This window comes from Pelecanus crispus, chromosome 5 (genome assembly GCF_030463565.1).
Source record: "Pelecanus crispus isolate bPelCri1 chromosome 5, bPelCri1.pri, whole genome shotgun sequence".
NCBI classification, from domain to species: domain Eukaryota; kingdom Metazoa; phylum Chordata; class Aves; order Pelecaniformes; family Pelecanidae; genus Pelecanus; species Pelecanus crispus.
Genome location: NC_134647.1, coordinates 61,942,317 through 61,964,361, shown reverse-complemented (window position 1 = coordinate 61,964,361; position 22,045 = coordinate 61,942,317). Strand labels below are relative to the sequence as shown.

At 52.8% G+C, this 22,045-nt stretch overlaps 1 protein-coding gene across 1 annotated transcript; it reads left to right on the top strand.

Annotated features, from left to right (window-relative positions):
• The first annotated feature begins 5,840 nt into the window (after positions 1-5,840).
• IL23R (interleukin 23 receptor) lies at positions 5,841-21,854 on the top strand. The gene is made up of 14 exons (XM_075711528.1): positions 5,841-5,898; positions 6,686-6,979; positions 7,124-7,247; positions 8,157-8,344; positions 8,520-8,665; positions 9,543-9,702; positions 10,688-10,770; positions 11,029-11,245; positions 12,116-12,313; positions 14,103-14,186; positions 18,223-18,273; positions 19,099-19,195; positions 20,422-20,512; positions 21,234-21,854. The coding sequence occupies exons 1-14, from the start codon at positions 5,841-5,843 to the stop codon at positions 21,852-21,854; spliced, it is 2,412 nt and encodes an 803-aa protein (XP_075567643.1).
• The last annotated feature ends 191 nt before the right edge of the window (positions 21,855-22,045 follow it).

The window sequence follows — 22,045 nt, the reverse complement described above, 5'->3', positions numbered from 1 at the left end:
CTCGTTGGCATCACCTTCCTTGTTCCTGCACTAAGGCCTGTCCATCCTTATCGAGCTGCAGTGTGGACTTGGACCTGGAAATACTTACTCCTCCAACAGCAGAGAGGAACCTAATCCTGCCCGGAAACCAGTGCCAGCAGGATTGACGCAAGCGGCCCCAGTTCCCAGGCCTGCCCTCCCGCTGGCACGTCTGTCCCCCCCAGTGGCACCGGTGACCCTGCGGTGCTGGGCAGAGTGCTGCAGACTTGCTGGCATGTGGGGAACCCCTGCAAACCCCACAGCGGGTGCAGGGAAGCCCCTGTGGGTGCAGCCCCCCGTCCCCCTGGCCTCTGCCACAGCATAAATGCCACCGTGGTGGTTTTAAAGTCAAATATTTGGACCCTCTGCGTGAGTGCGTTTGGTCGGCAGCAGAAGGTGCGCTGCGGTGATGCAGGCACGGTGAGAAAGGGATGTGCCCAGCACCTGCACAGGACCGTGTGCCTGGGATGGCCACGTCCCCCATGTCCCCTGTGCCAAGCACTGCTCTGGGTATGACAAAAGTGCTTCGCTTTTGGCAGCAGAACCCTTTCTGGCCCGACCTTTCCTTCCTGCTAAACTAAGCCTCTGACTCACCGCAGCAATTTTAGTGTGCCCGGCCAGCAGAAAGCCCATCAAAGATAACAAAAGTTAAATTAATCCGGTTTAATCTTAATCTCATTTGGCAACCAGCTCAGCCAGAGGTTTCTGTCCGCTGCCAAACTGGTGATGACTCCGGGGCAGCGTGCACATCCCGGGGGGAGGAAAGGGGATTCAGAGCTGGTACCCCCAGGGGACGAGGGCAGAGGGAAGGTCAGCGGGGCATGGAGGAGGTGGCAGGATCTGGCAGCGCCCAGTGCCGGTGCTGGTGGCGGATGGGGGCTGGCACGGGGGCCAGGGCAGGGTAGGTCTCAGCAGCCAGCGAGGAAGTCTCTGTGAGATGCAATCGCCTGTGCGGGGGCGGCCGCGCGGCTCGGGAAAGTCATGCTAGAGCGGAGGCAGGAGCGAGGTGGCCCCTGCGCTCCCCTGTGCATGTTCTTGGCTGCTTGAATTCAGGCCTAGTGGGTGCCCCCCAAAACATGGGTACTTCCGGGGGAGAAGGGATGCAAGTGCTTATGCGACTAAGGCAGGTTGTTTGGGAGAAAACGCTGGTGGGGAAGGGGGTAACTGACCCCAGCCCTGGGCCAGACACAGCGAGTGTGCCACAGGGATGGTGGGCCGGGCAGGTGTTCAGCTGGAAAAAGGCTGGGGAGCACCCTGGGTCCCAAGGGAAACAGGCACTGAGTGACAAAGGCACCATCCTGGGGTGCACTGCAGGAAGCCTGCCATGCTGTGCCATTGCCATGCCATGCTGTGCCATGCCATGCCGTGCTGTGCCATTGCCATGCCATGCACTGCGAGTCTCTGGAAGGACTCCCTCTGTGGCAGCAAAACCACCTTTGGACATCAAGCTGTCAGGAAGACCTAGGCAAATCACAAAGAGCCCTGAAAGGAGCAACAGGGAGGATGGGGTTTGGAAAGCCCAGGCAGTGTAACCTGCCACAGAGGAAGGCTGAAGCAATTGGGTTTTGTGAGCACAGGGAAGAGCAAGCCATGGGAAAGAGCCAGGCGTGAGTGCTCATGCTGCTCCCCTCCTGCGCAAGGGCTGGCTGCCTCAGGGCACTGAGCCACAGCTCGCCATGGCCGCTCAGGAAGAGATAAGAAGACATGAGTTTAACTGGCACCAGAAAAATGGAGATGAATAAACCAAACTGCAAAATACGGGAACCAGCAGCTCGGAGGGGCTGCGACACCCATCCCGGAAGGTGCCGAGGCTGGCTGGGTGCTGGGGAGCAGCCACAATGCACCATGGCTGGAGGCACACTGAACCACACCCAGATGCGCTGTGCCAGCTCCAGATGTGCTGCTGTGCCGGCTCCAGTTGTGCTGCGGAGGCTCCAGATGTGCATGTCGACTTTGCTGTCCTCACTCCAGATATGCTGCCTGGGCCCAGATGTGCTCGCCCTTGGTGCTGTCCCAGCTCCAGATGTGCACACCCACGGTGCCACCCCAGATCCAGATGCCAAGGCCCAGCTCCAGATGTGCACGCTTGCAATGCTGCCCCACCCCAAATTTGAAGGTCCACGGTGCTGTCCCAGCCCCAGCCGTGCACCCCCACAGTGCTGCCCAGCCCCAGACGTGCAGCCCCAGCCCCAGATGTGTGTCCTGCAGTGGGTCCCACCCAGCTTTTCTTGCTCAGCCCCAGCTATGTCACCACAGGCAGACAACCCTGGGCTGGGTCGTCTCAGCTCACTCCCCTCCACATCAGGACCCTCAAACCGCAGCAAAGCCCACCCGCAAGGCAAGACTCCCCCTCTGCCTCCTGAAAATGGTTTTCGATAGATTAATATAAATACCTTCATTACATAATGCATTAAAGATACCTGTAATGTGCTGAAACTAAAATTCTTATCAAAACCCTCCTGATCTTGCTCGCGGTGTGTGTAACTATACGTACAGATGCATTATATATGTTACTATAACCACACGTTATACTTCCAGCATGCAGCAAGGCTTCCCCCCAAGGCTGACACTCTTGCTTTCACCCACCCTTCATTTTCACAAAAACCCCCACGGACCAGTCAAAACCCAGAGCAGCGGGGGCTTGCTGGCAGAGGAACAGTCTGCCTTGTCCCAGGGGGGTTGGAAATTATGTTCCTTAACATTTTCTTGGGAGGGCAGAGGCAGGCGACTGGTGCGGTATTTCCTGTGGTTGCAGTGTCTAATGAGGTTAACACTGTTATTGAGGTTAACTCTTCAACCGACATGAAAAAGGAAGCCACGGGCTCTGCAGCGGGGGGGTTTGGGAGCTGCGGTGGGAGCCGGCGGGATGGAGAGCCCTGGAGCCTCAGCCCCTTCTGCCCCCCGCCCCGGGGGTCTGCAGCCCATAGCATCCCTGGATAAGCTGGGGACCGGCACAAGCAGAGGGGGTGACACTCTGTGCCGCGGAAAACAACCTCAGTCCTTAAGGAGTTTTTCACTGTAGGCTTCTGGGGTTAGTAGAAAAATGTTCTTTTGCTGATGGAGCTCAGCCCAGCTCCCCCGGACCCCTCCGCCAGGTTCGTGTCGCCTCGCACGAAGCCACACGAATATAAAAAATCCATTTGGCATGGACTTGAATTTGCCAGGGTGACACCAAATTCTTTAACAACTTAAAGACTAAAAAGACAACACCCCCCCCCCCCCCCGAGGCTGTTCCTTTAAGGGGTGCTGGGTTTTCCCATGGACTGACTCAGACTGGAAACTCTCAGTTTTTCTCGGCGCAGCTATCTAGGTCAGGCTTGCTGACAGTTGCTGATGCTTCTCACTACGCTTGCAGCCCCGGCCACAGCAGCCGGCAGAGGGGCCCGGCAGCACATGTCCTGAGGACTGGCAAGGTAAGGACCCCCCAGCTCTGCCCAGCTTCCAGCCCGCTACCACCCAGATTTAAAGCCAAAAAATCCCAGCTCGTGTTTCTCCGCTGCTGCTTATGTGCGTTAGCCACTTTCTGACACACGTTGCCAGTAAAGATTTCGCATGGTTTGGGCTTGCACAACTGGGACAGCTTTTTCCTTCTTCTTCATCTGCTTCGCATTTCTTTAGCATTAATGTACAAGGAGACTTTTTAATAGAGATGACATCAAAGACCAGTGCCTCCTGACAACGGGAATGGTCTTGTTCCTTCTGGCTTTGGAGTTTTCAAATGCCTGTAAATTGGACTAAAAATGCGAATGTGAGTGATCCCCGGAGGAGGCAGAGCCTGCAATCTTGGAGCTGGCAGCCGGGCAGATTTATTGTATTTTCAGCTCTTTTCATAGACCACGAGGTTGTTCCCCCCACCACCACCACCTTTGTTCTAACTTGCAGAACGTTTGCAGGCAGTTGGGAGGCCTTCAAGTTCTCTTAGTGGGTCAGGTAATAGGAGGGCACTTGAAATTTGACTCACTCATTATGAATACTTGAACAGCTCTTAAACGAGGTCAGCTCACACAGCAGGAGAAATACAAAAGCATTAGCTGTAGCTAGTAGCCTGGTTTGGGCTGAACAACATCATTTTGAAGCTTTTACAGTGGACTCTGGTTCAGCATGTCCCTCAAGGGAAAACTCACCATTTCTAACGTCAGATTTTGTATAGGGTTATTTTAATTATTGTTGGCTTAAAAAGAAAACGGTGGAGGTGTGGGGCTTTGCTCAGTTTTCAGCACCATGCGCGTGAATGGGGTGTAAGGCTATGGTAACGGTCTGCCCAGCACCCAGCCCCGCGCCCACCGCAGCATCGCCCCAGCCTTCAGGGGGGCTCGGCTGTGCCACGCAAGCTGCTCCCAGGTGGATGTTTCTCTTGGAAAAGAGCGATCGCCCCCCCAAGGAGCTGCGTTTCCTTGCACCCCGCTGGTCTGTGCCCTGGCTGCTGCAAGGCTGTGCCAGCCCTGCACCCCGTACTTGCACCCCATACCCCGAGCCCTGTGGGGCTGGCGAGGCTGGGCTTCCCCTCTGGACGGGGGGTTTGGCCTGGAGGGGGGTGAATCCAAAGAGGCTGGGGAGGAAGGTGAAGTGAACAGGGAAAAATTCAGGTAAGACCATGGGATGTGGACACAAGTGTGGCTCCTTGGAGGGAGCGGGAAGCCCTTCCCTGGGATTCTGTGACAGTTTCAGGGGGAGGGGGGGAACGCTGGCAGGAATAGCCATTGCTCGGCTTGGGCAGGACCCACCACAGAAAGGGGGTGGGAAAGATGTTACTGAAACAGGGGAAGTTTCTGTCCCACGAAACTGTGTCTGGTCAGGTCTGAGCATCTCCAGGGATGGAGACTGCAGGGCAACTGGTCCCATGCATGGTCACTCTTAAAGTGCTTTTTATTATGTTTAACTGGAATTTCCTGATTTTCAATGTGAGCCCATTGCCTCCTGTCCTGTCCCTGGGCAGTGCTGAGAAGAGTCTGGGTCCCTCATCTCTACCCCCCCATCAGACATCAGACCCCCCTGAGCCCTCTCCTCCCCAGGCTGAACAGCCCCAGCTCTCCCAGCCCTTCCTCGCATCTCAGGTGCTCCAGACCCTCAGGCGTCTTTGCAGCCTTTGCTTGGACTCACTCCAGTCCATCCATGTCTCTTCTGTCCTGGGAAGCCCAGCCCTGGACCCAGTGCTCCAGATGTGCCTCCCTAGGACTGAGCAGAGGGACAGGATGAAGACAAGCCGCATCCCCTGCACTCCCTTCACCCCCCACGCGAGTTCTCTTCGAGGAAGGCTCTCGGGCAGCTCAGACATGGTTTCTTTTTTTTAAATCCACACTGTCTGCTCCTGGTCCTCCTACATGTGCTGGGAGATGGTTTCCAGGAGGGTTTGCTCCACCACCTGCCTGGGGGTGGAGGTGAGGCTGTCCAGCCTGTGGGTTACCAAAAACTGCATGAAAATATGTGTCTGTATAAGGAAAGGATCAGAGAAATTTCGCAGAGATGAAAACTAAGAGAAATGTCACTGGAGGTGGAAGCTTGGGGAAAGTGGCCTCAGGGCTGCTCACCAGGGCTGGACACTGGGTTCTGCCAACGGGGTGCCTGTTACCCGAAATGCTGAGTCCTGTGTGCCCGTGGGCTTGTCCCCCTGTGCTCCCACTGCTGGTGTGATCTGACCTGACCCCAAATGCCCAACAAAACCCTCACCATGCATCCCCATTGCCACCGCCGGGGTGGTCCCTGAGCATCCCAGGATGAGGGCAGACCCGACCGTGTCGGGCAGCAATGAGGCTGGTGGGACAACTCACACCTTTCCTCCCCCCAGCCTATGCCACGCACGGGCAGCAGCTGCAGCCCAGGCCATGGTGGGGTCCGGCGAGGCTTTGGCGCTCCACATCCTGCTCTGCTGCCTGTGCAGAGGTAAGCGGCCGCGTAGCACAGCTCGGCACGGTGTGGCTCGGCCACCGCGGCATCACCCTCACTGACCACCGGAGCAAATGCCCTGGCCCTGCTGGGGAATTGGAGTAGGAGTAGGAAAATTGTAGGACTACAGCTATGGATTGTGGGGGGAGCACTTCATTAGCGTTGCAGGGGGCTCCCACACCCCGTGGCACCCTCTCCTCCCTGCTTGCATCCTTGGACAGGGGCCGTATCCAGCCCCGTTGAAGCACACTGGCATTTCAGCAGCTGTGACAAGCAGTGTGATCCGGCCCCTGCACACATGAAGCCGGAGCGCAGCTGCACCCTTTCCAGGAAGGCCAGATCGAGCCCGATACTGGCTGTGAGCCGGATTTGCCGAGGCTGATGCAGAGCCCTCATCTGATAGCGAAGGGCAATGCACGCCTCTGCGCAGGGGCTGCTGCCCTAATCTCGGGGGATCAGAGCTCTTGAGACTATGGGTTATTTCCCTGCAGTCATTTAAGCATTAGAGCAAAACCTAAAATTGGTGAAACTAGCTGTTTCCAATCTGAGGGGATGAGTCAGCAGGTGCTGCGTCACTGCTGAAGGCAGGGGGGTTTATCCCTGTCCCCGGGGGGACCGAGGGGGCCGGGGGGCACCGGCAGCCCCCTGCCGTGCGGTCCTGCCATGGTGCTGCCCACATGCCACCAAAGCAGCCACCCGTACAGAGCTGTGCAGCCCGCGGGCATCATCTCCTTCCGTGGGACACCCACCTGGGGCTGCCCTGACCTGGTGGGTGTTGGCACAGGTGTTGCAAACATCAGGTGCTCGGGGCACGTCTGGATCGAGCCCGCGCCGGTGGTGCGGATGGGCTCCAACATCTCCATCAACTGCCTCTCCACCCTCGGCTGCCCCTGGGCCAAGTTCCTCATCCTCCTCAACTACAGCCTCACTGAGGGTCCCCTGCACCCCCTCAACAACAGTGCCGTCCAGCTCCAGCTGCGCGACTTCCGGATGCCCTTCGGGACCGTCGCCTGCTTCGCCCACTGCCCCGCCAGCGAAAGGCAGCAGCTGGTGTGCGGCACCCACGTCCTGGCTGGCTGTGAGTACCCCGCCACGGCTATGGGGTTTCGGTGATTTTTGTTAAGCCGCCAGCACCAAGGCGGTCGGGGAGGGTTGCAGCAGCCTGGGCTTTGCGCTGCTTGGGGGGGGTGCCCATGCGCTCTGCCTGACCTTGCCTCCGCAGACCCTCCGGACCCTCCCGGCAACCTGACCTGCACCATCCACGAGCACTCGGAGTGCCTGGCGTGCACGTGGGACGCGGGGCGGCCAACCCACCTGCACACCCACTATGCACTCCACCTGCGCAGGTAAGGCCCCGCGGGACGTGGGACTGTGGGGCGGGCGATGCGCCGAGCCGGATGGGGCTGGGGGGGAGCGTGGTAACCGGCAGAGCCAGCGCAGGGCATGCGGTCGGGGCGTGGTGGCCGCAAACCCGGGTGACACCAGGACTGCTCTGCTGCTGGCGGCTGGGAGCGGGTGCCGTGCCCTAGTTATGCTTTCTAAAGCTCACGTCTCCTGCTTGCAAATCACGTGTTAAACTGCAGGTTTCATTCTGCAGGTTGGACCTTACGCGCTCACTGCTAGAAGTGGCCCAGCAAACATAGCATCATGTTGCAACGCATTACAGCCACGCATTTTTTTTGCAGATGCATTGACTCTCTCTAAGCTAAAGGGCATGCAGAGGGTGCAGCCTAACGCTGCCCAAACCCCGAAACTGAAACTCTAGCAGGATACAAAAGCTTGAACCAGAAGCAGGCGTGCTGGCTGCTGCGCAGCATGCCACAGCCCTTCCTACCTGGCCCGTGATGCTTTCTGCCACATCTGACACCGAAGTCCCCGTGACACAAGACTGGCAGGCTTTCAAAGTTAATCTGACTCAATTATTAAAGTAAACACATTAAATCCCATCGTACGTAGGCTTTGTGAAGAGAACCGATTAACTGCCTGCCTAAATTTGCTTGGGTTCAAACTTTGAAATATGCAGCCAGAAAGAACTGAGCAAGTTCCCTTCCTATAACGAAAATGCAAATGCCCTACAGAAATGTCAAGAACCAAAGGCAATTACTTTCTAGTTCACTTCAGGAGTGACAAACTCCAGTTTTGGAGATGACTGTGCCCCAGTCACAAGTTGTGACCCCTTGAGAGACGGGATTACCTTTCCAGTGGGTGGGTGATGCTGGGATGGGCTCTGACCAGGGCTGCCTTCTGCTTCCCAGTGTGGGGATGGCGGCAGCGGAGGATGCTGAGGATGAAGATGCTGAGGAGGAGCAGGTCTTCCCCGCGGGCTCACCAGTGCCGCTGAGTGCACTGCGCAACGGGAGCTGCTACTCAGCGTGGGTGCAGGCCAGCAACGCGCTGGGCACTGCTTGCTCAGCCCCACAGCGCCTTGACCTGCAGGAGCTCGGTATGTCTGTCCGTCCATCCATCCATCCATGAGCTGCACCATGTGTTGGGGCCATGCAATGCCATATGCACCACCCCGAGATGTCACCTTAGGGACACGCACGAGTGGTGTTGCTCACATGCGTGAGAGCAGCCGCCCATGGCGTGCCAGCCCCCTTTCCTGGCTCTCCCCGCAGTGGTGCCTGCTCTGCCCCTGGTTGCCAGCGCTGAGACAACAGAGACATCACCTCCCACCACCACCATCCACTGGAGGAAGCAGACACTGCTGGACAACGTGCACTGTGAGGAGCGACACAAAGCCACAGGCACCTCAGCATGGCATGTGAGACAGCCCGGGACCCCCCAAAACCTCCCCCCATGCAGACCTGTGGGAGGGGGGACCCTGTGTGAGCTGCCCCCCTTTAGGAGACGTGCCAGTCCTAGACCTGCTGGAGACCCCTACGGGCAATGGCAGCATTTGAGGGTCATTCAAAACCCACCCTTTTGCTTCGGTGCCAGTGGGGGGCACACACCTCAGCTATGGACAGCCCCCTACTTTTGGTGGGGCAGGACACCTGATGCCCTCTGAGAGGGCAGGCAGACTTTCAGGCAAGGTTAGCTCTGCTTTTTAAGGAAAAGGGCAAAATTCAAAATATTTCCAAATGTTATCCAGCTCTGTAAGGACAAGGCAAAACAGCCTCTAGGGATGCTCAGTGCACGCACACTTCGTCGGTCGCCCCTGCACACTCACAGACACAACTGCCCCGGGGGCAGCTCCACCCGGGTCCCTTTTGGAAACCTCCCCAGGTGCTGGCAGGGGCTGAAGCTGGATCCCAGCGCCCTCTGGAGCCCCCGAAATTGCCGTGGTGCCAGAAACCCCGTGCGGCGCCTGACTGGGGGCTCTTGCTGCACACCCCCCAGCTTGCCCTTAGCAGAGCAGACTGCGCGTGCACCGCATCTTGCAACAGCATCAGTCTCAAAAGCACATGCCGAAGCACCACGGGAGGAGCGATGGGGACCCCCTCGCAGGCAGTCCCCCAGGGCAGGCTCTGCCCCAAGGGTTAGCCAGCCCTGTGTGCTCGGGGAGGACTGTGACCATTCCCATCCGTGCAGACGAGGAAGGCAGCGACCGCCGCGTGTTCCCGCTCTGCATTGGGGGCCGGCAGTGGCGGGGGGCCAGCTGGGTCCTGCTCCCCCTCAGCACCCTGCTTCCTTTGCAGGTGGAGGTGTGGGATGGCACGGCGCAGCACGGGCCCCGCTCACGGCATGACCTGCAGAGTAACACCCAGTACGTGTTTCAGGTCAGGTGCCGGCTCAGCCCTGCCAACAGCCCCTGGAGCGCCTGGAGCACCCCCTTTCTCTACACCACGCCCGAGGCAGGTAAGCTCAGCCTTGGTGCTGCTCTTGCTGTGTTTTCCCAAGCACCCCATCGGCTCCTTGAGATGCTCTGCGGGGACCTGGCCAAAGCTCCGGCTGCTGGGCAGCTCAAGTTAGCCAGCAATATGCGCGTGCATAATGCGCACCTGGCACGTGCGTGACGTGCATGTGACTCCGGAGCCTGCATGTCCCTGCACCGCTGGAGACCACTGTTGGCAGACATCAGTCACGATGCTGTGGCCCGAGAGGCACCACTGCCATCCCCAAGCTGCAGCTGAGGGCTGAGCACTGTTACAAGCTGGCAGCTCCTCTCATGCCCTTCTCACATGCTCCCAGCCCTGTGGCACATTGCGGGTGACAGTGATTTTGGCAGACTCCTGAGGCTGCTGCAGCATAGTGAGAGCCAGAGAGAAACCAGGGGGGCTTCGCGGGCACATGGTGTTCCAACCAGAAAGAGGGATGGGATGCGCTTATCTGTCTTTGGTAGCTGGCTTGCTTGCTCCCTGGCAGCAGTGAGCACCTCTTGCCCTAGGTGGAAAAGCCACATCAGGTGAGGTGTCCCACCAGCCACAAATACCTGTCTTCTCAGGTCAGCTTTCCCCCTTTGCATCCTGGTTACTAACAGTGGGATGAACTCAGGCACAGCCGGCTCAGTTATCTCGGCCAGCAGCGGGCTGAGACGCCCGAGCAGTGATGCCCTGGCTTACATTCTGGTCACAGTGAGGAAGCTGGGGACTTGCTTGTCCTAAAAACCAGTGCTCGCTGCTGTTTGCAGTCTGGGCCGTTTCCTCTCCGCGGCAGCAGAGCCATGCAGCAGCAAGCCTGCTGCCAGACTTCCGTGCTGCCGCTGGCTGCGTGGGGACCAGCCCACTGCCGCGCGTGGAGCTGCCAGCCAAGCGGGGCTTTCTGCAAAGGCTGCGCATGGGTGGGAGCCCCGGCTGGTTCCCCTTTGGGGGCTTACGCCGACATCCCACGCTTCCTCCCACAGCCCCTGCCGCAGCACCCGACGTCTGGCGGCGCCTGGGCCCAGCGTTCCCAAACGGCAGCCGCGAGGTGACGGTCTTGATCAAGGTAAGGTATTTTTTGGCAGCTCCTGTGAAATTTTCGCATGCTCTGCTCCTCCCCGAGGAGAGCACCTGCCAAGAGGCAGTTGAAGGCGATGCCCTTCCTAAAGAGCACTTTAGACCAAAGAGTTGGGGTGAGGATGAGACCTTAATGTGTCATTGGGGCAAAATCCATCCACGTGCCACTCAGGTGAGGGGACATCTGTCCTGCACTGGGGCTGCTCAGTGTCGGACCCCAAAGGGCTGTCTGTCTCACCATTTGCAGCCCCTGTCACCCCAGGATGCCCGTGGGAGGATCCTGGGCTACACTGTTGCCGCCGAGAGCCCCAGAGGAATACTCCTCCTCTGCAATACCTCCAGCACAGCATGCAGCATCCTGGTGCCCCCGGGAGCCCGCACCCTCCACGTCACCGCTCACAACTCCAGGGGGGCTTCCAGCCCTGCCATCATCACCCTCAGCCAGGGCACCGGCAGCCAGGAAGGTAGGATCTTGCACACACCAACTGCAGCCTTAACAGAGATCGGATTTTATCAGGATTGCAGGGGAAAAATACTAGCTTTTGCTAAAGCAAGGGAAAAGCCCCAGCGGAGCTCTGTCCACTCCGCCAAGGGAACACAAAGTCCTCCAGACAAGGGCAGCATCCCCCGGAGATGGAGATGCTCTGCAGCCACATACTGCAGCCCTTGGACTTTGAAGGCTGCAACAACAAGTTTAAAAATAAGTTTGTCCTGCCTGTGTTGGCTTGGCACAGGGGTGCTCCTCTACTCCGTGCTCCCCAAAATAGCTCCTGCTGCCTTTGCCAGGGAGACAGCCCCAGCTGCGACCCAGGGTAAACAGAAAGGGAAGAAAAATGCTTTCTGGGCCACCTTAGGTTCTCTGTGCCACAGGTTGTGGTTTTCCCCACAACCACACTTTCCTATTTTTGAAAAAATCTCTCTTTTAATGAGCAATGGGAGGGGAAAGTCCCATTCAAGTTGAGGACAAATATATGACTAAAAAGAAACAAGGTGGAAAAAATTCTCTAATCTCTCATACTTATCAGAATCATGCGCCTTTCTTGTAAGAAATGACAGGTAAAGCATTTCAGATGAGACATGACGAAGCTGAAAGTGCTTTTGTGATACGTGTGCGTGAGCACAGATATATATATAAAAACATATTTGTTTTCTATTAATACAGATTTATTTTATATGTATAAAACCACTGCATTCTAGAATTTCTTGTTGCCTCTTCAGTCCTTAAATACTTTCAGAAAAGCCGTATTTTGCCTGGGTTTAGCTGACCCTTCCAAGTCTCCTGCTCTTCAGAGATGAGGTTCAGGTGACAGCCCCCTTGCCATCTCTCTCCACAGAATTCCCAGCACCAGCAGCCATGGAGGTCAAGCCTGAGAACCAGAGTGGGGTCTTGGTGGCCTGGCAGCCCCCCCGCCACAGCAGGAGGTCCCCACTCTGGTTCATAGTGGAGTGGGTTTCCACTGCCCAGTATAGCCAGGAAGAGCAGTATTTTTGGAAGAAAGTCGCATACCAGGAAACACACACGTACATCCAAGGTAAGATATTCCAGGAGTCCTTTTGCTAATTGGTGCAGTTTATCAGGATATTATAAAGCCAAAATATATTATAAAGGCTAAGTTTCACCCACTCTGTTTCTGCTTCCCACATTAACGATAGAATCGTTTGGGTTGGAAAAGACCCTTAGGATCATCCAGTTCAAGCATTAACCTAACACTACCAAGTCCACCACTAAAACAATTAAGGGTAGAGTAATAATTAATTTCATGTTTCCTGGCTTGGTGGCTGGATTATTTTTTAATAAAAGTAAAACTAGGAATCATTAAGGTTGGAAAGGACCTCTAAGATCATCAGTCCAATCATCAACCCAACACCACCATGCCTACTAGACCATGTCCCAAAGTGCCACATCTACCCGTTTTTTTAACACCTCCAGGAATGGTGACTCCGCCACCTCTCTGGGCAGCCTGTTCCAATGCTTGACCACTCTTTCCATGAAGAAATTTTTGCTAATATCCAATCTAAACCTCCCCTGACACGACTTGAGGCCATTTTCTCTCATCCTATCACTAACTACTTGGGAGAAGAGACCAACACCCACCTCACTACAACCTCCTTTCAGGTAGTTGTAGAGAGCGATAAGGTCTCCCCTCAGCCTCTTCTTCTCCAGACTAAATAATCCCAGTTCCCTCAGCTGCTCCTCATAAGACCTGTGCTCCAGACCCTTCACCAGCTTTGTTGCCCTTCTCCGGACATGCTCCAGCAACTCAATGTCCTTCTTCTAGTGAGGGGCTCAAAACTGGACACAATATTCAAGGTGCAGATCCACCAGTGCCGAGTACAGGGGGACAATCACTTCCCTGCTCCTGCTGGCCACACTATTCCTGATACAAGCCAGGATGCTCTTGGCCTTCTTGGCCACCTGCGCACACTGCTGGCTCATGTTCAGCTGGCTGTCAGCCAACACCCCCAGGTCCTTTTCAGCCAGGCAGCTTTCCAGCTGCTCTTCCCCAAGCCTGTAGCGTTGCATGGGGTTGTTGTGACCGAAGTGCAGGACCTGGCACTTGACCTTGTTGAAACTCATACAACTGGCCTTGGCCCATCAATCCAGCCTGTCCAGGACCCTCTGCAGGGCCATCCTACCCTCGAGCAGATCGACACTCCCACCCAACTTGGTGTCATCTGCAAACTTACTGAGGGTGCGCTCAATCCCCTCATCCAGATCATTGATAAAGATATTAAACAAGACTGGCCCCAAAACTGAGCCCTGAGGAAAACCACTTGTGACCAGCCATCGACTGGATTTAATTCCATTCACCACAACTCTCTGGGCTTGGGCATACAGCCAGTTTTTTTACCCAGTACACCTGCCTAGGCCATGAGCCGCCAGCTTCCTTAGGAGAATACTGTGGGAGACAGCGTCAAAAGCTTTACTAAAGTCCAGGTAGATGACATCCACAGCCTTTCCCTCATCCATTAGGCAGGTCACCAAGTCATAGAAGGAAATCAGGTTGGTCAAGCAGGACCTACCTTTCATGAACCCATGCTGGCTGGGCCTAATCCCCTGGTTGACCTGCAAATGCCTGGTGTTTATTGGGTTTTGGGCACTTCTTGGCCAGTTACTTGACCATGCTTTTGCTCTTCCATGTGTGTTTTTGGGAACAGCTCATGCAGTGGCTTTTCCTGGGGGAGGGAAGGCATGCAGCAGGCTCAGAGCTGGGGTCTCCCCCCCCACACCTCCATCTACTTTTACCACTCAGTAACAAGCCCAGAGCTTTCACAGCAGCTTACAAATACTTTTTAAAGGCAAATTTTGCTTCTTTCCAGAAGAGGCAGCAGCAGGAGGTCGCATCAATGTGTCAGTGTACGCAGTCTACCCCGATGGAATCGGCAAACCAAGCTCCAGCCAAGGTAAGCCCAGTTAGGTGGAGAATTTACTGCTTGCTGCAATGGAGCTGCAGAGCTCAACTTGCTGTTTCATTCTTGATGTTCCCACAATCTGCCAGTTTTGCAGAATTACTTAGTTTTAGAAACAAGATGTAAAGCCCTCCCATTGACCAGAGGAAAGCAGGGCTCTAGATGAAAACCTCTTGGCTGCAGGACATGAAAAGATATTTTTGTCAATGCGTCTGTATGACCACCTTCTCTAGCTGATCTTTACTCCTGTGCACAGATCTAATGCATGTGAGAACCACATCTTACTTCACAATATACACCAATGGAGTTGTTCTCCCTTTTTGTGGTAGAAAAGATGAGGTTGCCACTTTGCACATTTGACAATAAAATGTTATAGATCAACCAAAACATAAAAAACAACTTACAGAGACCCACTGGCCAAGCTGCAGCCTGCCTTTTCTTACCTGGAGTGGGAAGCAGGCAGGTTTCAGTTCTAGAAACTCTTTTAGATAAGAGTATGGGCCAATTTAGAAAGGAAATTAAGGACTGTCATCATCTCCAGCACTGTGTGCATTGGCTTTGGCTGTCCTCAAGAGCTGGGCATACTGAGCTTCCCAAGCTGTTCCATCCTGCTGCTGATCCTCATCCAGGTGAACCAGGATAATGCATGCACAGTTCAACATCTGAGCACTGAGGACATCTACCAGCACCACCATACCTGCTCCATGGACACCACAGATAAAACATCTGCATTTATGGATGCTGCACACAGTGTCCAGTGGTGGCTGGGCAGGTTCATGGAGACAAGGCAGGGCTGAGGTCAAGTCATGAAGTCAGCCCATTGGTCAGGGTTTGGACCTTCAGAGCTCCTCCAGCATAGCCCAGGCAAGGGCTGAGTGGCCCAGGGCTGAGCTTAAATAGCCCCCTGGGCAGGGGTGTGGGTGGAGGTCCCAGGTGAGGCTGGTCAGGGCCATTAAGACCTGTTAGTGCCCTGACAGAGCTAGCTGTAGCTGCAGGCAGTGGTAACACCTGAGGATGTCATCAGTTCACCATCCCATGCTGTGATGCAATTTTAGGTGGGTTATTTGAAGCTGCTCAGATACTTTCTCTATGACAAACTGGCTCTGTGTTTCTGGTTAGCACCCCTCGTGGCTTTGAGAAGGTCAGTTACTCCATTTTTTCCCAAGAAATGGAAACAAATATTCCTGACTGGTTCATCAGGCTGTTCATGGATGTTAGCCCTGGCTATTAGGTGTTATCCTCACGGACACACTGACAGCCTTCAGCTCTGGGCAGGTCGGGGTATGGGCACCTCCAGCTCTAGCCACATGAATTTCCAGAGTCCTGATCCTCAAATGGGCTTAAACGTCAGCAGCACGTCTCCGTCTGCATGGAAGGGGGAAGAGCTGGGTGTCAAAAGGAGGATGCTCTAACCTTTGCTCTAGCAAATGGCTTAGAAATGTGTTAAGTCCTTAAAAATAGAGACTTCATCCTTAGTGGCTGCATAGACTCCTTTAACAAAACTTGGGAGTTCATGTGGAGAAGTACCAACATGAGACAGCAGTGAAGCTCGTGTCTGTGACAAGGTTTGCTTCCAAAGCACCAGCACAACCCACAGCTGACACCCACAATAAAGTCTCCAACTTGAACCCACAGATTGAACCTCATTCTTCATCTTCCTTATTCAGATTGAGCCCATCTCAGGCATTACTGTAATCATATTATTTTTTTTTTAATTTATACAAGTTCCATGTGCCAGTGACACCTGCCCCCCAAAACTGCTGAATTCCAGGCTGCAGAATAATGTGCTCCATCACTTTCCTTCCACATTCCCATATATTTGAGATGCTTTGCGGTGTCTGCAGCGCACTTCAGCTGACTGGACTTGTACTGCAAACACACTGTGCTTAGGGAACTGAAATACTTGAGCTCCAGGAGCTCTGCTAGGAGACGCATATGCTTCAAATGCACAAAATCAGAGACAGTACCTTTTCTGGGATTTTTTTTTTTCCCTTTGGATAGGAAGAAATTGCATTTGGCCTTTCATTTGCATTGGTCCTTGCAAAGCAAGTACAAAACAGAAGTGGAACAGGGCTTGCTCCACCAGGTTCAGATATACTCCATCCTTTGACCACTGCAGTTTCATTCATTAAAGGCTGTGAATTCCAAAAGGTTTTCACTCATTTTCATCTGAACCAGTATCAATTGATCAGTTACTAGCTCTGTTGCAGAAATCACTGGCTGAAATCAAGTGGCCCATGTTTTTTAGGATATATGTATATATTATATATACACATAGGATACGTTATGCTGGATAACCTTGTCTCGGCCAGTTGAAGCTCTGTGATTGCAGATGAGGATGCTAGTTGCTATTCTTATTAATGCTGATCCTCTGCTTAAATGCGTTCAGCCCTCTGCTGCCCCAATGTTTGGCTTGAGCGAGCTGATGGCCCCACTCTGTGGAGGAGGTGGCTTCTCATCCCTGTCTTGCCGGGACAGCCAGCTCTTGGGGACAGAGGGGCAAACATGGGGGGCAGATTTTTCCTAAAGCAGTCAGCCAACTGAAGGGTATGGAGGAGTTTTCACACATGCAAATGAGGGGTTTCATAAAGCACCTGGATCCTTGTACTTCTGAAGGTGCACTTGCGAGTATGCCCTTCCCAAAGTTCCCAGTATTGGCAGTTTGCTGTCTTGGGAAAATCCTGCTGTCAGTGTGAGCTGTGCTTGCACAGATGACTCTGCAAAAGGGGCCCTTTTTGTTGCCAGCTGCTCTGGGGGCATTTCCCTTCCTTCAAATACAATGTGGACCCACAACCACATCATCAGCAATGCTCACTGCCATTGAAAGATGTAGCAAAATCATAGGGAGCAGGGCTGGAAAGGACAATTACCTGATCCCAAGGCAAGAGCAGCTGTATTGCTTCCATTCCTGACAGATGTTTGCTGAAACTGCTCTTAATTTCCAGGAAAAGGCAACCTACCCAGGTGGTCCTCAGCCTTGCTGCTAGAGCAGTTGTTCTTTCGTGACCTGTGCTTTAACTGCTGCAGTCCAAGATGATGATTCTCATCCTGCTCGCGGTGAAAGGGGACTGACTACCTTCCTTGTCCTTGCTGCAGCACTCCCTTGCCACCCCAGCGTGCCTTTGCCCTGTGTGCTCTGCCCAGGATGCTCTGGCAGGGCACATTGTTGTGAGGGCAAGCGTGCATGCTACGCATGTCCCAGCAGAGCCCCTTTTTCTTGCAGGGTGGCCCCGACCCCAGCAGATCAGTCCAGCTGAGGTCTGCCTGCAGGGCACGGTGGTTCCTTCCCTCTCTGGCTGTGCTGCTCATGCCTGGCCCAGGGTGATTGCCCCAGTCCCCGTGCAGGGAGGTGACCCTGGGGAGATGCGGTGCGTGGCTTGTTCTGACCACAGAGCTGCGGTTCTGGTCCAGGCTCCAGGTTCAGTGCAACACACAGCCCAGTGGTGGGATTGCCCTTGGCCTGGACCCTTACCCCTTTTCTGTAGCAACAGTGGTGCCACGTATTTGTTAAGGAGAAGGCATCCCAAGGGAATTGCTGAATTTGGCTAGGAAGAAAGCTTGCTTCTTATTTTAGCAAAAACACACTTCTTGCCATGGCAGGCTTTTTAGCTGCAGATGTTCCCTCACCACACAGCCCATCACACAATCAGATATTGTCAGAAAATTCAGTCCCATAGGGTTCAGACACTTTGGGAAATAATCTGTAGGTGCTCATGAAAAATGATGTACAATTCCTCAGGAAGACTAAATTCTTGTTTCAGATACTGAGGGAAGCGATGTGCATGAAAGATGTTTTGTAAGTGGTGTTATGTGTTCATCAACATCTCGTTTAATTGGATCTCTGAGAAATAGGAGATTGTGTAGAGTTCAGCCAGAGCTGGAGTTACTAATTACTTTAGTGGGCTTTATTTTTCTCATTATACCATTATTTCTAAATAATTTTAACAAAATAAAAACAAGCCATAATTTCTATGCCACCCACTGTCCTCTAAATGCAGTTATGGACATTTCTTTCCTCTCTCTGTTTAAGTTCCTTCAGAGGACCAGCTCCTGAGTAGCACCTACAGAGAGATCTCCCATGGTAAGAAGATAGTAGCTCAGACTTGGTAAGCCAGACTTTCTCCTTGACCAGAAGTGGAAGTTTTAGCCCAAGCAGCACCTGCAGCATCCGGTGATGGTGAAGCGAAAGCTCCCTTACACTATGGAGAGGTCAGGGCCAGAAAAGCAACTTTTCATTTGATGGAGACATGGACTGCATGGCAGGAAAGGCTGCAGTGCTCTCACGGCTCAATAGCACCCGTATAATGCATGCCTTAAGTTTTGCTTTCTTATGAGACTTATAATATAATGTACATTACAACAAGTAGGAGATAAGAAAACAAGGAAAATGTAAGATGTTAACATATAGCATAACAGCGACAGACTGTTTCAACCTTGCAGTTTGAACCCAAGACTCATTTAAACATTTCCGATCCATTTTTCTAACTTTGGTTATGCTTCTGGTTTGCACATCTTCTGGTAAAGATTATGTTATGATTGTTGCAGTACTTAAACCAAAAGCAAAACCAACATAAGCTGAAGAATTCACTTCAGCATTTCTGGAAGGTAAGGTTGCATAGGAAATGGTTAAACACAGTGACCATACTTCTTTGAATTACTTGGCTGAACCCTCCCATGCATTTTGACTGGGAGGCAATGGTCTGGTCACAGGACAACGCAGATGGGACAGCAGTTTTGGTTTTGCTTTTGTTATGGCTTTGCTTCTTAACCAAGAAGAAAAAGGGCAAGTGAAATGCTGAAGGCTGCTTTGTGAAAGATCTGCCCTTTATATCAACAAAGGAGGTGGCAGATGGGGCGCTGGAGCAGGGCCACCCGCTTAACCTTTTTCCTCTCTATCCTTTTTCAGATGACGACATTGGAGTTTTCCTGGGACTGGGCATCAGCATGGTCATATTTTTGGTTGTTTTTGTAATTCTGATGTTTAAAAAATCAGCCAGAAAAAGGTATTGCTTTCTTCACTATTTTTTCCTTATTTCCAACTCCTGCCTTTCTTCCAGAATATTTTAAAATTAACTACAGAAACCTGCTCTTACTAAGGATGACTTCTCCCATTAATCATATTGCTATATGAAAAGACATCTATGCTCTCTACAGTAAGGTAGAAACCAACAAAAAAAGTAAAAATCACTCCTTTGTCAATGCCAGGCTTAGGGACATGCAATATATTATTACACAGATATAAGGGGTAGAAAAAGAGAGGAAAAAAATAGCCCCTGTAGTTAAGTTTTATCCTAGGACTTGTTACTCCCAGTTTTGACTGAGGAGGGGATGAGGAAGCCCCTTGTGCCTGGACCCCAAGGGACAGGCAGAGGTTGGAGAGTGCAACAGTGGAACAACTCAATGGGGAGAATCTTAATGCTGGTTTTTACACTGACTGCTGTTCGCTAGGCACCCTCACAAACCAACACTCCTTCTGTCCCAGTTTGCCATTTAACTGGAATAGGGATGTCCAGGAGTCCAGGTACTGCTGTACCCAGCACAAATCCATGGGAATGGATGACCTCTGTGGTGCAGAGCTACGGGCTGGGCCTTCCTGACAAACAAAGAAATAGGGGAGAGGAGACCTGAGGCTCGAGGATGTCAAGGGGCTGCCTCTTCCAGCTCCTGAATCCAGCCTAATTCTTCCACTCTTGATGTAATTGTGAAACACAAGCATTTCAGCAACAACAGGGACTGTGTATTTTCCCAGGAACACAGCAATGCACCAGAATGTCAGCAAAGCTCAGTGAAATTAAAATCTCTTGTGAATGACTTTCATTTCTGCAGCAGCTTTGGCTGTAGGAAAATCAGCTTTCATTACTGCTGTGTATTTGATTTCATCAGTTCAGGACACACATGCCTCCTCTGGTTCATACACATAATTTGGTTCTCCCCTCACCCCCGAGTTTAGCAACATTTTCACATACGGACAAGTTTTACACAAGGGATTTAACTAGCATAATTTAGCTTCCAGAATCAAACCAAGAGGAATAAGGTTGAAAGATGAAGAGCTAGAGTTCAAATGGGAGAACCCCCCCATACAGGGTAAACCTGGGGCTTCCAAGCTGTCCATGAAGGATGGGTACACTTTGTGTGTTACCCTTCTGCCAGGGGACAATTTCATCCTGCATGAACAAATGACTAATAAAATGGACTAAATTTGAGGTTTTATTTTTTCTTTTTGGTAAAGAATTAATGCCATCGTTGTGTTGCTCTTGCCAAAATGGCTGTTTGAAGACTTTCCCCGCATGGAAAACAGCAATGTGGTAAAGTCACTCCAGGTAATCGCACCATTATCTCCCAGCTTTTCTTCACTTAGAATCACAGAATCATAGAATGCTTTGGGTTGGAAGGCACCTTTAGAGGTCATTTAGCCCAACCCCCCTGCAGTGAGCAGGGACAGATTTAACCAGATCAGGGTGCTCAGAGCCCCGTCCAACCTGACCTTGAACATTTCCAGGGATGAGGCATCTACCACCACTCTGGGCAACCTGTTCCAGTGTTTCACCACCCTCATTGTAAAAAATTTCTTCCTTACATCCAGTCTAAATCTACCCTCCTTTAGTTTAAATCCATTACTCCTTGTCCTGTCACAACACTTGTCTCCCCTTAGACTAAAGCTCACTCCGGAGCTGTGAGAAACATGGATGGGAAGAGAATTAAGCTCTGTGGGACCAGGAACTGATCAGGAATCATTTCCCAGGCATTTGCAAGGTGCATGGGAGCCCAGCTTAGCTGACGTCTTTAAACCTTGCCTCAATATACACTTTATCTAATGGCCACAGTTGACTCAAGCTGCCCTTGAAGTGCATGGCGAAGCATGGAGACATACACAGCTGCTCCCCTGTCTTCTCTTGTCCACCTTGCTGGGGTCTATTTCACAGGAGGGGTTGGATGGGAGAGGTGGGAAGGAAGATGAGATGAAGACAAGAAGTCATTGCTTCATTGCTTTCATGGGATGCCCTAATGATCTCTCTCCTGTTGGTAAATTTTCTTTTCCAGGAAAAGAGCGATTTCACAAGTAACAGTTTCCCTGAGCCATTCTTGGACACTAGTGACCCCACAGTTACAGAGATAGAGGAGGTGCCAGCACATGAGGAGTACAAGAATGTGACCACCAAAAGGAAGCCCAGCAGAGAGGTACCCGAGGACAGGGAGCACCCGAGGAGCGTGGCACCTGCCACTGTCATGGCCCCTGAGCAGATCAGTGACTACAAACCTCAGGTGTCTGATGGGAATCTGCTGGGGTACGTAGCTGCCAACATTTACCAAGCACAGCCCCCTGCAGCCCTCCCAGAACCGGAGACGAACATCTTCTTCAGAGACTACACAAGCTCTTTTCCCCACCTGTGGGATGGGGAGGGAGGGGGCCACCACGTCTGTCTGCTGGAGAAGGTCAACCTCATCTTAAACAACAGCCGGAGCGGGCAAAGCCACACATTCGGCTCGGTCCAGGGGGGACACAGCTCCCTCCTGGAGAGCCAGTGGAGACCCACGCTGGCCAGTGACGTTCAAGAGCAAACGCTGGTCCCTGATGAGCTGGTCTCCTGCCTGAGAGCCATGAATGGGGAATCAGTGGATATAAAGACCTGCTTTCCTCAAAGCATCAGAAGATTATTTTGAGAGAAATTGTAATTGCGATAAAAGAACCAAAGCGATGACCATGGCACACATCAGCCTTCAAGATTGCAAACAGCAGAACTGGAGCAAAACTGCAAATCTGAAATTCACCCTCTTAGTTGACTACAAATACTTGTGGCTGCCTGGAATACTCTGGCCGATAAATCACAATTTTAAACTTGCCTCATATTTTC

Bases quoted from the DNA above. Each gene is read 5' to 3' on its own strand.
- IL23R (XM_075711528.1), top strand. From the start codon at position 5,841: ATGGTGGGGTCCGGCGAGGCTTTGGCGCTCCACATCCTGCTCTGCTGC. The intron at 8,666-9,542 runs GTGAGACAGCCC...CTTCCTTTGCAG, and splicing joins CAGGCACCTCAGCATGGCAT to GTGGAGGTGTGGGATGGCAC. The intron at 20,513-21,233 runs GTAATCGCACCA...TTTCTTTTCCAG, and splicing joins ATGTGGTAAAGTCACTCCAG to GAAAAGAGCGATTTCACAAG.